This window comes from Stylophora pistillata, chromosome 4 (genome assembly GCF_964205215.1).
Source record: "Stylophora pistillata chromosome 4, jaStyPist1.2, whole genome shotgun sequence".
In the NCBI taxonomy this organism is placed as follows: Eukaryota; Metazoa; Cnidaria; class Anthozoa; order Scleractinia; family Pocilloporidae; genus Stylophora; species Stylophora pistillata.
Genome location: NC_142522.1, coordinates 6,805,883 through 6,822,200, shown reverse-complemented (window position 1 = coordinate 6,822,200; position 16,318 = coordinate 6,805,883). Strand labels below are relative to the sequence as shown.

At 41.3% G+C, this 16,318-nt stretch overlaps 2 protein-coding genes across 2 annotated transcripts; both read right to left on the bottom strand.

Moving 5' to 3' along the window:
- Nucleotides 1-208: 208 nt before the first annotated feature.
- LOC148732179 (thrombospondin-2-like) lies at nt 209-2,881 on the bottom strand. The gene is made up of 4 exons (XM_088759193.1): nt 2,497-2,881; nt 1,710-2,064; nt 1,428-1,601; nt 209-1,169 (listed from the first exon to the last, which is right to left on the bottom strand). The coding sequence occupies exons 1-4, from the start codon at nt 2,512-2,514 to the stop codon at nt 976-978; spliced, it is 741 nt and encodes a 246-aa protein (XP_088615319.1). The 5' UTR covers nt 2,515-2,881; the 3' UTR covers nt 209-975.
- A 154-nt stretch (nt 2,882-3,035) lies between these two features.
- LOC111337491 (SCO-spondin) lies at nt 3,036-16,318 on the bottom strand. The gene is made up of 18 exons (XM_088759186.1): nt 16,025-16,318; nt 14,303-14,722; nt 13,632-13,802; nt 12,457-12,627; nt 11,687-11,857; nt 11,288-11,458; nt 10,986-11,156; nt 10,587-10,757; nt 10,286-10,456; nt 9,416-9,586; nt 8,089-8,259; nt 7,769-7,939; nt 7,277-7,447; nt 6,885-7,055; nt 5,429-5,599; nt 4,888-5,058; nt 4,542-4,715; nt 3,036-4,203 (listed from the first exon to the last, which is right to left on the bottom strand). The coding sequence occupies exons 2-18, from the start codon at nt 14,631-14,633 to the stop codon at nt 3,932-3,934; spliced, it is 3,171 nt and encodes a 1,056-aa protein (XP_088615312.1). The 5' UTR covers nt 14,634-14,722; nt 16,025-16,318; the 3' UTR covers nt 3,036-3,931.

Here is a 16,318-nt window from a genome sequence, read left to right as displayed (position 1 = left end):
AAAACTAGGGGTGCATTCTTGCTCTCGGTCAGTTTAGACGAGCGAAACCCGATAATTGACAGGTTTCTGGAACCGTACAAGTCCCCCGCACTCCCTTACCCCACCAATAACCCCTTTCGTCAGAATCCAGTTCGTTAGATTTGAGGAAATTCTGAAACAAGGTGCAAAGAACAAAACAAAAAAAGACAATGTGGCAAGGAATTTTAGCTCTCACAGTAGTTTATTTTGTGCAATATCTATCTATGTTCCTCTAATCGACAATGCAGCCTTATCGTATCTTGTTTACGCCGTTTGTTGGGACATGACAGTTAAGTCCCTGTGATCTTCATAAAATCAATTTCTCGTTGCATATCACAGCACCGGTCGTAGAATTGAAACAATGTCGCAATGGAAGCTAAAACCTACTCTGTGACTAACCACAAAAAGAAGATTTTAAATCTGAATTATCATTCAGTGAATGTTGAATCGTATATCCCCAAGCGAGGCCGGCATAATTGCATCATAAAAAAGAAAACATAAATGATGCTGCACCAGGTTAGGTTATGGTAATGTTCTGTAGTTATTCCGTTCTTTGAATACTAATGAGTTAACGCGTACCGCTAAGGAAGATGGGACTAGTGTAGAGAGATCATAAAGTAGCTCTTCCGTGTCCATTGAAAAATCCGCTAGTTTATCATGGCCATGCTTTGCTTTATCTAAGAAAGAATTTTACAGTTATAACATCAATTAATGCCCTTTTAAGACAAAATAATGCTTCAACAAGTTGGCCTTTACTTACCTTGGATACACATTAGCCCTTTTTGACATTTTTTCTTTGCAGCGATTACTTTAGTATTGGTTCAATGACAATAACAAATCGGAAAGCACTCTAGCAAATGAAACTAAGGCAAACTAAACTTAACTCGGATGCTCAAAAAGCAACACAGGCTAGAACAAACTAACAAGACAGCACTCATTGGGTAACACGGAACGATTTTACAACAAACGACCGAATATGTCTTCTTCACAGTTGTGGTTGCACTCTCGAACTTCTTCAGCCTCTCCCTTGCAAGGTTTTCCATCAAAATTAGGCTCTGGTTGGCTGCAGTTACGAGCACGCTCTTGAAAGCCTGAGCCACATTCTTCGCTACAAGGAGTCCACTCACTCCAATCTGACCAACCTCCATCAACTAAAAAAAAAAAGAGGAAAAACTTTTCAGCTTTGATTTCTGCTACTGGTGTGATTGTTACTACACTTTTCTTACGCTAGATTTTCACAGTTTTCTCGGCTCCGGTTGAATTGGTCCTAGATAATTCCTAGAGGAGCATAGGAGGTGGAAGGGAGGAGAGGGTAGTGGCTTGTTCGATCTCTGCACTACGGCTGGTAATAAACTATCGCCATTTTTCAATGTGCTACACCATATTGTAGTTCTCTGTGATTTTCTTACTTGGACACGGTTGCTTGTTACCGCACTTCTTTTCTGCTCTCGGTAACCCTTCACATGATTTCCCGCCATTTTGCGGCACTGGTTCGGAGCACTTCCGCGTTCGCGATTTGATTCCAACTTCACAGGTTTTCGAACAAGCTGTCCAGTTGCTCCAGTTGGACCAACCTCCATCAACTAAGAGAAGAGATGAGCAGGTCGAATCACTAAGTCAGTCATTACTTAAATTATGTAGTCAGTCATTCAGTCAGTATCTCAATCATCGATAACTACAACTGTAATTACCTCCAGTGCAGCACTTTCCACTATAGCCGGGTTTACAGTTGCACTGACCAAAAACTGGAGTTCCACCGTTGGGACATGCATTATTACATGTCCGGATATCTGCGAGCAAGTACGGACAAGACCCACCACATCTGGCTCCTTTAATCACTCGGCGTGTTCGCCATTGTGTTCCTCCCTCACCACATAACTGGGTACAATTACTCCACTTGGACCAGGAACTTACTACGCAGTCCTTTTTGCTGCAGCCCGAGCTGAACAGGCATCCATCTGTTTGGTGTACCACCGAAGCAAAGCAGAGCAAAGCAAAGGACAAAAGCAATTTTGGCATCATTTTCGCAAAGGTATTCGTGAAAGTCTGTTGGTAAGAAATATTGGGGAAATTATCACCAACGTGTGGGGAAACGCAGTTGCTCCAATTGCAGTCTGTAACCCAAAATAACTATCGTGACAGAGCTCTTAGCTGATAAAGAGAAGAAATATTTTTTTCCCCTTCGGACAAAGGAGCCCGATACAGTTGCTCGCGTTTCTTTAGGTTTTCGCCCCATTCTCCTCGCGTGTTTTAAGACAGATTTAGGTGAACCATTTTGTAAGAAACGAGCTTCCAAAGTACTACTAATTGTAGTAATTATAAAAAAAGAAAGAAGAAAAGCTTTGAACTTTGAGAGCTAAAAAGTTCGAAATCACCGGATGCTTTACTTCAAAGTACGCGTCACTAATTTATCAGTAAACGTTTTCTATTAAAACAATCAAATATAGTGTGCTATATATGTGACATTTCTATAATTACCTGACTCAGATTATTCATTATGCATTTCCCAGCTGTGGCTCGTTTATAGAAGATACAGTCTTATAAAAATTATCAGTCTATGCAACACCGCTTGACCAAGATGAACTGAAATGTGAGTAAACTGGCTCTATTTAATACGGACTGAATCAACCACTGAGGAAGCTAAAGAGAAAAGAACGTGTCTCGGGAAAACTTCCTTCAGCATTGATTCATTCACGACTATCATAAAATGTATTTTTTCCCTCCTTACCGTTCTGAGGCAAGTATTAATTCCGAACGTTGAAAGTGTTGGAACTTTGAGAGTTTTGATAATAATGCTAACCTTCTTTCGTTTCAGGAGTTCCAGTAGTCTCTGTTTTGAAAGGCGTTACATCCTTCAAAACTTAAAAACCCCTGTATTCATAAAACTTTTATGACCCTTGCACCTAGAAGATGCAGCCTTTTTAAGATTTAATCAAGAAACAGGAAACTAAAACGCCGGGTCATTGTCCAGTCTCAAAGCGTCTATAATTACTACTTATTTACGAGGCGACTAGAAACAAATTTATAGGGAACCTTTATTGTATCGGTTTGATAACATGTAAAGTAAACAGGAAGTAAGCAGTTTCTAAGTCCCGTGACAGACACTATAAACCAGCTTTTTTAAGTAATGCGCCATAGCTTAGCCAGGCGACAGCTAGAAGGTTACAGCTCAAGTGTCATCTGTCAGCATCTTAGCTTCCTCTTTTCTTGATGATCCAACGGTGGTTCTCTAAAGTTTTCTGTTAAAGTTATGGTTCTAATCAGTTATCTATTCTAGTATTTTTCAGACAACCAATAGCCTTGAAACCAATAGCAACCAATAGCCTTTGGCTTGATAAGATTTACAGCGTGACTGCATAATCGTTCCCAGACAACGCTTCTTCCAAAAAACGTTTTAGAATGAAATGAATAATTTCATTTATTCGTACATAATTCAAAGTCTGACTTTTTGAAAATGATAATGAAACCGGCAATAAAAAAGGATAAGACAATTATAAATGTATAGCTATCTGCGTCTGTCATAATTAAATTCCATTTTAAGAACGCGGTATGATTTGATACTGAATCTTTTAACTGTTCTTAGCGTTCAATAGGATTGCAACTAAAATAAAGTTCGCATGAAAACCACTCATCCGTGATTGCAAAGCCATCTCCATTTTTCTCCAATCCTCTGATTACCCGAGCACTAATTTTTCAAATGAGTGAACCGGTAAAACGATTGCATCCAAACAAGCTGACACGTTCCACCAATGTGGCTGATGGAAAGAAGCAGCAAGCTAGAAATTAGATACCCATTGTTTATCGATTACCGGTGAGTCACCTCTTTTAAACGCTCGTTCATTTTTGATTGCTAATCGCTGATTATAATAAATCCAAGCGATCGTAGATGTGCCAGCTGATAAGATTTTCATGTTTACAAAGAGACCTTATACACAAAGTAATATCCCTTCAAACCGACGCCATAATTACACCGAGATGCCTTGGATCGACTAACGAAAACATGCCCTCCATGGCAATTTCCAAAGTCTTCCATTGCGAAGAATCTGTATTTCTTCTCCGCAGCTAAATTAGCACATTTTCCTATAATCTTTCGCAGTTGTGAAGAAAAGTGAGAGGACCAGTCAATATCATCATTAAAGCTTGCAAGTTTGTCCGACGAAAAGCTGTCGTGACAGCCGACCTCAACTGAAAAACAAAACGGAAATAAAAAAGAAGAGTGAACATCAATTAAATTCTCAGATATTTCGTCAACCACCACACAAAACGCATAATGAAATAATCGTTTCCGTGAATTTAAACCCGCCGAGTGCTTCGCGCGAAAACTTGGCGAGGGTCACTTTTCTTCTTTGCCGAGGACTCTTCCGTTGTCTCTTTTCCATCATGTCACGCAACGCACTCCCTCTCTCTTTCTCGCGAGAGCGCGGTGTACGACAAGACTGGAAAACACTTCCGAAGAAAACTACTCTCTTTTTTTTATCTTCAGGTTTTGAGATCCTCTCTCCCAGTACCAGTTTTATACTTACCTATGCATTGTCCTTCAGCCCTACACGACTTGCTCTCCTTATTAGTTCCATTACAATGTTTGCCACCGACGGCTGGTTCGGGATTGTTACAGTAGCGATCACGCGTCACGACACCAGAACCGCAACTCACGTTACATTCTGTCCAATTGCTCCAGTTGGACCAACCGCCATGGACTGCGTAACAAAAAAGGAAAGAAAGTATGAATAAATATATAAAACGAAAAAACGAGAAAGTTAAAGACATTGGCCAAGCCCTTCATTAAAACAGTAGTGTTAACTCGAGGAACGAGTGGTGCTACAAGATTGATCTCACTAACTTTAAAGAAAAAATAGCTTCAATGCTAACCTGGGCATTTATTCAAGGCGCATTCCTTCGTTTCGTGGTTCTGTGCACCACAGCCTTTCCCACCGAAAAAGGGGGGTGGGTTTGTGCAAGAACGAGTGCGTTCTCTGACGCTTCCGCCACAAGTTTTACCACAGGCAGACCAAGAACTCCAAACACTCCAACCGCCGTTCACTGCAGCGTGAATAATTAAGCAATTAATAATTACGCTAATTACATGAGACTACTGGAGCGATATTTAAAATTCGAGCGATTCAAAAAGAATCGCAATGTGGCATGCTAAGAATGCAATGTGGCATGCTAAGTTTTAAATTGACGTAGCGGAAGCAAATTTCTGCAGCACACATATGGCGCTGTATTTTCTTTTCCATTAAATATTTTTTGAAGTTTGAGATAAAGGTTTGCCCCAAGAACATAACGCAAGGACCCAACCACGTTTCGAACTCCGACCTCTCGACCTAAGTGTGTTCATCAGACAATCGATAAAATCTGAAAATTCAATTGGTCGCAACATTTTCATGCCACACGAAGATTACGTACTCACCCGGGCAGGAATGTGCGTTACATTCATGCTTTTCCTGTGCATCTCCTTGGCAGTTTTTCCCGCCGTGACTGGGCGCTGGCTGCGTGCAGTTCCTGAAGCGCTCCTTAACACCATTTCCACAAGACTGGCTGCAAAACGTCCAGGTACTCCAACTTGACCAAGCACCGTCAACTATAAATTCGAGGAATGAAAATACACCGTTTTGGCTGTTTTATTACCATTAATTACAAAGATACCTTACTTTTCATACAGCGTCACAAACTTTGGTCAACTGTCACGATCCGAGATATTTTGTTAAGCTATGGCACTTACTTCTTACAAGCAACGATGATGATTATAGGTAAACAGGTGTGCAAGAGATAAAAAATGAAGAAAAACAGAAAACCCTTTGAAAGATAGACAGAAGAACAGACAGATAGACAGCAGATCACTTCACTAGACGTCACAGGGCAGGCAACAACTGACAACCCAACAATCGCAACGAACCGATAAAACTTGAATGGCAGACAATGGTAAATCACGAACACCGACAGAGAGCCAGTCAGAGAAACTGACAAACACACGCACAGAGAGACGAACAGACGGACAGACCACCAGGTAAACAGAAAGAAACACGTACAGACAGACAGACAGACAGACAGACAGACCGCCAAATTAACAGAAAGCCACACGCACAGACAAACAGACAACCAAATTAACGGAAAGCCAGACGTACAGACAGACAGGCAGACAGACAGACCACCAAATTAATAGAAAGCCAGACGCACAGACAAACAGACAGACAGATAATCAGACAAACAGTCAGAAAGCCATACGAACAGCCAGACCGGCAAATGGGCATACAGACGGACAGACAGACTAACAGAGAGGACGATGTACATATAGACAGACAAACAGACGACCACGGATCAACACGAAATCGACAAAAAGCACAGACATGTAGTTAGACTAGCCACCAACAGAATGACTGCCACATGGGTAGGGAAAAAAGCTAGCCTGGGCTTTTATTTACAGCACATTCCTCGAACTCCTAGTAGTGAGAGCCACAGCCTTTCCCACCAAAAAAGGGCGGTGGGTTTGTGCAGGAACGAGTGCGTTGTCTTATACCTCCGCCACGGACTCTGTCACAGCGAGACCACAAGCTCCAGCTACCCCAACCGCCGTCCAATACATTTCAGCAATGAGAGGTTTGTCTATTACTGACAAGAGATTAGCTTACGGCTTTACACTTGTAAACTAAGGATTTGCTTTCTATAGCTTATTCTGCAGCACTGTTAAGTGTTTGCGTAGCCACTATGAACTTTAATCAGTGCAAAGTTTGCGCTTTCAGATCTAAAATGAAGCAAACTTTAATTCACAAGGTGTTGACTTTTAGACGAGAGGCCTACTTCTACGAAAGACAAAAGAAAACAATGACAATTAGAATGGACGAGATGCCTCCAATTCAGTTACATACCGGGACACGAATGTGTATTGCACCCACGATTTTCCAATGATTCCCCCTCACAAGGTTTCCCACTGTGCAAGGGCGCTGGCTGTGTACAGCTCCGAGACCTTTCTTGCAAACCTGTACCACAGGATTTACTACAGGAATTCCATTCACTCCAATCTGACCAACCACCGTCGACTGTAAATTCGACAGAACATTTAACATGTAGCGCTGTAACACATTTTGTGTGTTCTCAGAAAATTAAATCAGTAAACGAAGTATTCCTAAAATTTGTGTCTCGTAAACGGTGTCCAGAGTTCACTGTATAAGGACACATATGAAATCTCCAGCATAACCTCGAAAAAACACAATTGAAGTAGAACATTACATCAGACTGATCTTCACAGAGATACACCTACCTGGACAAGGAATTCTTGCGCATGCCTGTTCCTTTCGTGTGGTTCCTGTACATGGCTTTCCACTATGTTTAGGCTCGGGATTTGTACACGTGCGAGAGAGAATCTCTATTCCATTGCCGCAACTGACACTACATGGTATCAACATGGACCAATCAGACCAACCCCCGTTGACTGCGAAAGAAATAAAAAAGAGTTTCTAAAACCAGCGCAATTAAGCCAAGCAAGCTGATGTATTCTTTCTCGTCATTTTGGCGCAGGATATGTATAATGTGTGGTATTGACACAGGTCAGGCTAACCCTGCTACATAAACAGTGCTTGCGTGGAAAATAACACGGGGATGACTGACTAAAGGAGCTAAGTTGAGTGGCTTTTGAAAACGAAGTGATAAAATTACCCAATACCCATGACCCATCTACAGTCTATACCAAACCTAACTTGATAAACCTAACAGCGTAACATAATCTATCAGAGAGCGATATTGTCTCACTTACCAGGACAAGGAATTCTCGAGCAAGGCTGCTCTTTCTTTGCTTTTCCGGAACAGGGCTTTCCCCCATATTTAGGCGCAGGATCTGTGCAAGATCGTGAAATGGTTTCTACTCCATTGCCGCAAGTTACACTGCATGGCACCGACACAGACCAGCTGGACCAACCTCCATTGACTAAATAATAAGCAGGATGCATCAGTGAAATTGTTTGATGGAGGGCGCTTAAGATAAATTCGTATACGACGCAAGTATGAAACACATTTGAATTTGTGGCCAGTCATTTAAAGCTGATAGAAACAAAGTAAGCCGTTACCCTTAGTTACCTGGACATGGATGCGTGTTGCACACGCGCTGTTCATTCCCTGCTCCTGGACAGGATTTTCCTCCATATTGAGGTAAAGGTGCTGTGCAGGTTCGTGATCGCCCCTGTACTCCAACATCACAGGGGTGGCTGCAGCTTGACCAAGAACCCCAACCTGACCATCCTCCATCCACTGTGAGGGGCGAAAAAGACATTGGAAATCAAATATTAAAATTGGAAAAAAAGGGAAAGAAAGAAAAGGTCAAAACTAAAACAAAGTTAATTTTTTTCTTTAGTTTTCCCTCTTTACTTTATTATTTTTGTTGTTTATAGTATTTGTTCCGTTTTAATCTGTAGCTGTTTGATCGTTTTGTTTTGTTTTCCTTTCAGCCTAGTGATTCATCACATTTACTGGAATTAAATTTCAAAATATGGCTTCGGCCGCATTAAGTAAGTAGGGCTTTAGGCCTCAAGGCATCGAACATCTACCTATAAGGAAAGGCTGATAGTTTCTACAAAAACTGTTTTGGGCTGCGTCGGTGGGGGTAACGAGATAATTTGAATATATCAACAAAGTTGAAATGGTAAATTGGCCACCGTTACGATTATAAAAGCTGACGTTTCGAGCGTTAGTCCTTCGTCGGAGCGAATGGCGACGAAGGGCTAACGCTCGAAACGTCAGCTTTTATAATCGTAACGGTGGCCAATTTATCATTTCAACTTTGCTGATATATTCAAATCTACCTATAAGGTTCATTACACCTACATTCTAAGCCCGAGTTTATTTATCTTACAGGTGTTATAGTGAATTTCAAAACTGAATGTACGCCGATAACATTTTCTCCTTGTCGAAAGCGTTCACAAAAGATAAGAGGAATGGCTCACATGTGCAACAAAAATTCTAATTGCTCTATACCGCTTTTTAATCAATTGTCGTAAACTTAATTGCAAAGCTACAGTATTTATAACCGAACGGTGAATCAGAACACAAGAAATACATTGGTTGTATCTCAAGGAGCTAAAGAGTCCTATGGGGACCAGGGTGGGAAAACAAGTGTGGGCAAGTCGGGTTTGGTTTCCGTTTTGCATTGTATTAGTTTAAGAAAGATAGTTGATTGCATAGGCCAATCAAAGAGTATAAATAAATAAGCTCTTCATGATGGCCCATTTCCGAATTACCTTTAGCCTCTTTTTTAAAGCGAGTCCTGGTGCTCATCCTTTCATATGATGTTTTCATTCACATGCAAATTAAACTCATTTTCTGGTTGAACACCAGGCCTCGTTTTGAAAAAGAGGCCGAAGGTAATTCGGAAATGGCCTATCAGGTAAAACAAATCATCACTCCTTACCGGGGCAAGGCTGCTGGTTGCACGATCGCACCAGTTGCGCGGACCCTTGGCAAGGTTTGCCACCATGTTGTGGACGAGGATTTGTACAGCTTCTGGTGCGTTCTTGAGTACCAGTTCCACAGGATTTGGTGCATGAAGTCCAACCACTATAGCTTGACCAGCCACCGTCAACTGAATTGTAGCAGGGGAAATTCTACATTTAGGGTCATTTTCACGAGACTTCAGACGCTTGCGTATCAAAATACATTATAGAATCTAAGATTATGCACGAAGAAGTGTGCGAACATGCGGAATGTTAGTATCTCTTAGAGCGGGTTGGCAGGGGACAGTGGTAAATTATTACAGAAATAAATTGCCTTGAAGTGTTCCACATGCATTGGAAGATAAAACGAATAGTCAAATTAGTTTTAGTGACAGTCATTTAACGTGTCCAATCAACTGGAAAACCAACCAAACAAGAGATAGTCCGTGACACAAGGAAAACAGCACATCAAAAAAGCAGATAAACAAACAAAGAATCAATATCAAACAAACAAAACGAATTACAACAATATTAAAAAATGAAATTAATTTAGGTTAAAACAACCTCCGTATCTAATCGTAAAAGTTCCGGGAACAGGCCGCTTTTAAAGAAAGCCCAACTTTCCCAGAATTGGAAATTGGATGGAACAATAACACAGTTTCTACTCAGTGAAGTCACATCTGCTTTTTACCAGGGGGATTCGTTCTTGTTGCAACTCTTCCTATCACGTGTTTGACCTGTGTAAGGCCTCCCGCCAAGAATGGTTAAGCACCAGGCCTCGTTTTGAATAAGAGGCCAAAGGTAATTCGGAAACGGCCTATTGGGTATAACAAATCTTCACTCCTTACCGGGGCAAAGCTGCTGATTGCACGATTGCACCAGCTTTGCGGACCCCTGGCAAGATTTGCCACCATGTTGTGGACGAGGATTTGTACAGCCTCTGGTGCGTTCTTGAGAACCACTTCCACAGGATTTGGTGCATGAAGTCCAACCGCTCCAACGTGACCAGCCACCGTGCACTGAATTGTAAGAAATAGAAATAGAACACCAGCTATACGGACGTGTATCTCAAGGCTAGTTTCATACGCCAATCATAAGATGTGAATAAAAAAACTCTAAATAACTACGAACAGCAATCTCACCACTTACCTGGGCAAGGCTGTTGGTTGCACGATCGCACCAGCTTTGCAGACCCTTGGCAAGATTTGCCACCGTGTTGTGGTCGAGGATTTGTACAGCTTCTGGTGCGTTCTTGAGAACCACTTCCACAGGATTTGGTGCATGAAGTCCAACCGCTCCAACGTGACCAGTCGCCGTGTACTTAATTGTAAGAAATAGAAATAGTACATCAGCTATACGGGTGTGTACCTCAAAACACCAGAGAGTCCTGAGACGGCCTTGGGGGCGGAGAAACGGAGGTGACCAAGTCAGGGTTGGCTTCCGTTTTGCATTGAGTAGCTTTAATAACGAAGGCTAGTTTCATAGACTAATCATGAGATGTGAATAAAAGAACTCTAAATAACTAAGGACAGCAATCTAACTACTTACCTGGGCAAGGCTGTTGGTTGCATGATCGCACCAGCTTTGCGGACCCTTGGCAAGATTTGCCACCATGTTGTGGACGAGGATTTGTACAGCTTCTGGTGCGTTCTTGAGAACCACTTCCACAGGATTTGGTGCATGAAGTCCAACCGCTCCAACGTGACCAGCCACCGTGTACTGAATTGTAAGAAATAGAAATAGAACACCAGCTATACGGACGTGTATCTCAAGGCTAGTTTCATACGCCAATCATAAGATGTGAATAAAAAAAACTCTAAATAACCACGAACAGCAATCTCAGTACTTACCTGGGCAAGGCTGTTGGTTGCACGATCGCACCAGCTTTGCAGACCCTTGGCAAGATTTGCCACCGTGTTGTGGTCGAGGATTTGTACAGCTTCTGGTGCGTTCTTGAGAACCACTTCCACAGGATTTGGTGCATGAAGTCCAACCGCTCCAACGTGACCAGTCGCCGTGTACTTAATTGTAAGAAATAGAAATAGTACATCAGCTATACGGGTGTGTACCTCAAAACACCAGAGAGTCCTGAGACGGCCTTGGGGGCGGAGAAACGGAGGTGACCAAGTCAGGGTTGGCTTCCGTTTTGCATTGAGCAGCTTTAATAACGAAGGCTAGTTTCATAGACTAATCATAAGATGTGAATAAAAGAACTCTAAATAACTAAGGACAGCAATCTAACTACTTACCTGGGCAAGGCTGTTGGTTGCATGATCGCACCAGCTTTGCGGACCCTTGGCAAGATTTGCCACCATGTTGTGGACGAGGATTTGTACAGCTTCTGGAACGTTCTTGGGTACCAGTTTCACAGGATTTGGTGCATAAAGTCCAACCACTCCAACTTGACCAGCCACCGTGTACTGAATTGTAACAAATGGAAATAGAACATCAGCTATAAGGACAATTGGAGACGACTGCAGACAGTTGCTGATTAACATTATGAACGATAGACAGGTTAATTAGAAAGAAGTATTTCTCTCGGTACGGACATGTGGATTGGAATTTTTATCAAAGGGGAAGGGACGGAAAGGATTTGTATATGTTGGCACTTTAAATTTGAATTGCTATCAAATCATGTTTATATGTTTTCGTCACTTGATTTTTAAATACGTAAATGAACTAAAAGGCCAAAGAAACACTAGACAATATTTCAAGAACGCGTCCAAAGATAAAAAAAGACGCAAAAAATGAAATAAACAAGCAAATAAAAACCAAGCAAAACAAATAAAAAAGAACATGTCATTAAACAAAGAAACTGTACAAAAACAACAAAACGGATGACATAAACTATAAAATGTCATTGCAAAGCCAAACGATCAGCGTGTCTAAACGTCAAAGGTTTCCGGGAACAGCCACCTTAAAGAAAGCCCATCTTTACCATGAACAGGACTTATCATTTTATCTTTCTTATTCTAATAACGCAGTGTTTCCACTTAGCGAAGTCACATCTAGTTTTTACCGGGGCATTGGTTCTTGTTACAAGTCATCTTAACTCGTGTTGGGCCTATGCAAGGTCTCCCGCCATGTTTTGGCCGTGGATTGGTACAGCTTCGAAAACGTTGTCGAGAACCACTTCCACAGCTTTGGGAGCATGAAGTCCATCTGCTCCACTTTGACCAACCGCCATTCACTATGTACCAATTGGACACATTGATAAAGTTGCATGTTAAATATAAAAGAAGCAAAGCGTAGGACAGTCTTGGAAATACAAAAGCTAAGAGGAGGGAAAGAATTCTGTAAAGAGAGGGTTTTTTTGTCCGTATTTCCTGACCGGGTAAAAAAGAGGCGTATATAGAAAACCAAAAGTGCCATATCCGAGTTCCAAATACTCTCAAAATTCAAAATTAACCATTTAACTCCTATGAGTGACCAAGACAGAATTTCTCCTTACAATATCCGGCAATACAATACTAAGCAGACAAGTGATGAGAATATAGAAGACTATCAAGCAGGGGATCATTGGTTGATCCAATATCAAATCCCCCAAACTCACATCATAAAATTGTATAGCAGAAGGTAAGGAGAATTACTAATCAGATCTTGGGAGTGAACGGGTTAAGAAGGTTGAGATAACTGAGCACAAAAGTTCAAAGTCCAAAAAATTAGAAAACACTTAAAGTGTATATGACAAGGAATTTTTTTTCGTTGAAAGTTCGTTCCATATGCATAATAAACATTTTGAGAGTTGAAAATGAATGAAACAAATTTTTTGGTCGATTTTTAGCGCCCGAAACACGCTAAATTCAAGTGTAAAATTGTTCCCGGAGACTGGGGCGAGAATTGGACTCGTGACGTCTGGTTCTTTGATCCCTTGATTGGCAAGGTCAACAACTTTCAGTGTTTTCCTTAGCTCGTAGTTTAAACGAAAAATATGTGTTTATAGTCATTTCCAACGATTTTAAACTCTCCAACCGTTTGTTATATATATCGAACTAGCAGAAAACGAAAAAAAAATTTCGTGTCATATACACTTTAAGGGCCTCTTATAAAAAAAGAATACCATGATGTTTGAACTTCTGTTTTTCATCTGTAAGCTTAATTGAAGTCTACTTACCTCTCCGGTTTCTTTCTTATGAGAACATTTCAACAAAGAGGGGAAAAATTGAAATTTCAGATCTATCTTTGCTTTCTCACCTGGACAGGGGCGTAGAGTACAGGCTCGATCTTGCTGCGATGAGCCAGGGCAAGTTTTGCCGCCATTTTTTGGAGACGGTTTTGTGCAGCTTCGTGTGCGTTTCTGTTTACCAGTCCCACAGCGAGCGTCGCACACGCTCCATGAACTCCAAGTGGACCAGCCTCCGTTGACTGAAAGGCGAAAATCATAATTGATTAGTATCATAGTAAGATGTAAGTGCGAGCGGTGAAAAGGAGGAAGATAGAAGATACCAATGAACTCTTTAATGCCTGGGTTCTAATTTCCCTTCTCGGTATCACCCTCGAATCAAATGGAAAGGTGATGAGAATAAAGGAAATGATCACCAATATAAGAGGCTCCTGATTGTCAAACAAATTCTCCTTTTCGGTATCGTAGGAAATGTAAAGTGAGCAGTGTGGAGAATATCCGTGTCAGAGTGGAAAGGTTGCACGCAAGGAAGGGAAAAAATTTTAAGAAGTCTCTTCCTTGTTAGGCATGGCTAACATCTTCATGAAACCTCCGAATATTCTATAGTGCATGCGCTGAAGTTACACGCGCACGAACGAAAAAGAGACCATCAAGGGACCGAACAAATCGACGAAGCAAACAGTCCCTTAGACTCTCCATGAATTATTACTTTCAGGTATTGTTTGTAATAAGTTTATTTTACCTCTAGTACAGCATTGTCCGCCATATCCGCTCTTACAGAGACATCGACCAGTGAGAGCAAAACCCCCATTAGAACATCCTCGATTGCAAGCACGTGTTTCTCGCAGCGGAGGACACGAGGACCCACCACATGAAGGTCGCCTTGTTACAGTGCGTGTACGAGTCTGTGTCCCTCCGTTACCACATGGCTGGCTACATGAACTCCATTGATTGAAAGAACTGACGGCACAGTTTGTTCTTGGGCACCTCCGTCTTCGCCTTCTCCTCCACCCTTCTGTTTGGGTGGCCAACATAATTAAAATCACGAAAATCCATAAATGTTTTGCAGTCATCTTGACAGGCTTTAATTTAAAGCAGGAATTGTTTGTCTTGCCGTTGGGAGATGTAAGCACTTTGGACGTCGTCAAAAAAGTTCCCTTCTCTGAAATGAATATTCAGAACACACTACGGTTAAAATAAAGAGGATGCGGGGATTGGAACTGTCTACCGAGTCGATCATTTCATGCAAAAATGATTCGAGAAACCCAAGCAGAGGTACACGGAAGCATAATTGTCGGTATGCTTATGGGCAGTCAGCTCCGCTGGTGGTTTTTCAAGCGCAGGACAAAACTATTGGCAGCGGACATTTGAGTAATGAACAAAGGGAGTAATGGGCGCTTAATCTTAGCAGAGGAAGTTAAAATAAAGGGGTAAGTTTCTAAAGAAACTGTGATGCTGCATCGATGGGGGTATTACAAGATAATTTGCTTTCCTATCAACAGAGTCGATAATGTCCATGCATTGGCCTCCGAAAAGGACGGTTTCTTGCTGACATTTTGAGCGTGGGCCTTTCGTCAGAGCTCAGGATTTTCTCGACGACGAAAGACTTCTTTCTCATGTCGGCCAAGTATAATCACTTCACAAGCATTTGAAAACCCTTTCTTGTTCACAAAGAAAACAAAGTGTGCGTGAAACGCGCGTAAAATCACTCCGTCAACTATTGCCGGACTGAACACACGACAGAGCACAAGCTGAGCAAAGGACGCGCTCACATAATACTGTCGCAAATGTCCGCTTGCATGCTTCTCACAAAGATGTAACATAAAATCTTAGCTTTCTCCTCAAAATTTTGCCAGTAAGAATCAATTTCGATCTATAATCCGATAGAAAAAGATCAAATCAGTTCTTTTCCTAATAGGATCCAGTTCTCAGCAAGAGATTTCACTTTCCACTGACGAACATAGCTATGACGCATTCTATCAAGGTAAACAACTTTGGACTCGCTTAACTTGTTTGCCTGTATCTGGCTTGTTTAAAAAACCGAACTGGAGAATAGTTTATGAAATCACCTGAAAATAAAAAGCCAGTATAACTATATTCTAGAAAACACATAGTTTGCTCTTGCTTTCCAAGCGATGAAAGTGCTTTAGCAAAACACAATGGCCGTCGAAGGCGCACGTTCGTATAGTCTAGACTGTATCGGTATTAGGCTTTGAAGAGTGTCTTCAATTCTTTTATATATCGCAAAGCAGTCTGATTTTACACCCTGATACCCATTAGAAGACTTAGAAACCTCTTCTATTGACAAAAGTACTTCATAAGCTATATGTATACTGACCGCAACGCAGCTTTCAGAAACTTCAGATAATATATAAAATCATGTCGACGGAAAACCTTGCAGCGTTCATAATTTTGCTTCAATAACAATTATTCTTTTACTTGAAATGGTGATTGTGACACTTACCTCAACTGTTCAAAAATATGCCTCCTCTTCGACCCAATGAAACTGACCACGCTGTATAACTGAGATTTGCCCAGACTTTATTATGACGTGACAAGAACGAAATTTGAATAGTGATCAGTAGCACTTCCTTTTAGCACGATTCAGCGAAATATCAATTCCTTGAGATTTCATAATTTCCTTTCAGGCACAGAAATGCAACAATTAACTTTCGAAAAAACAATTAGTTTTCAATAAAATTTTCGAAATAGCACAATGGGTATTCAATAAAGAAGCGTTTAGCTAATTTGCATCGTT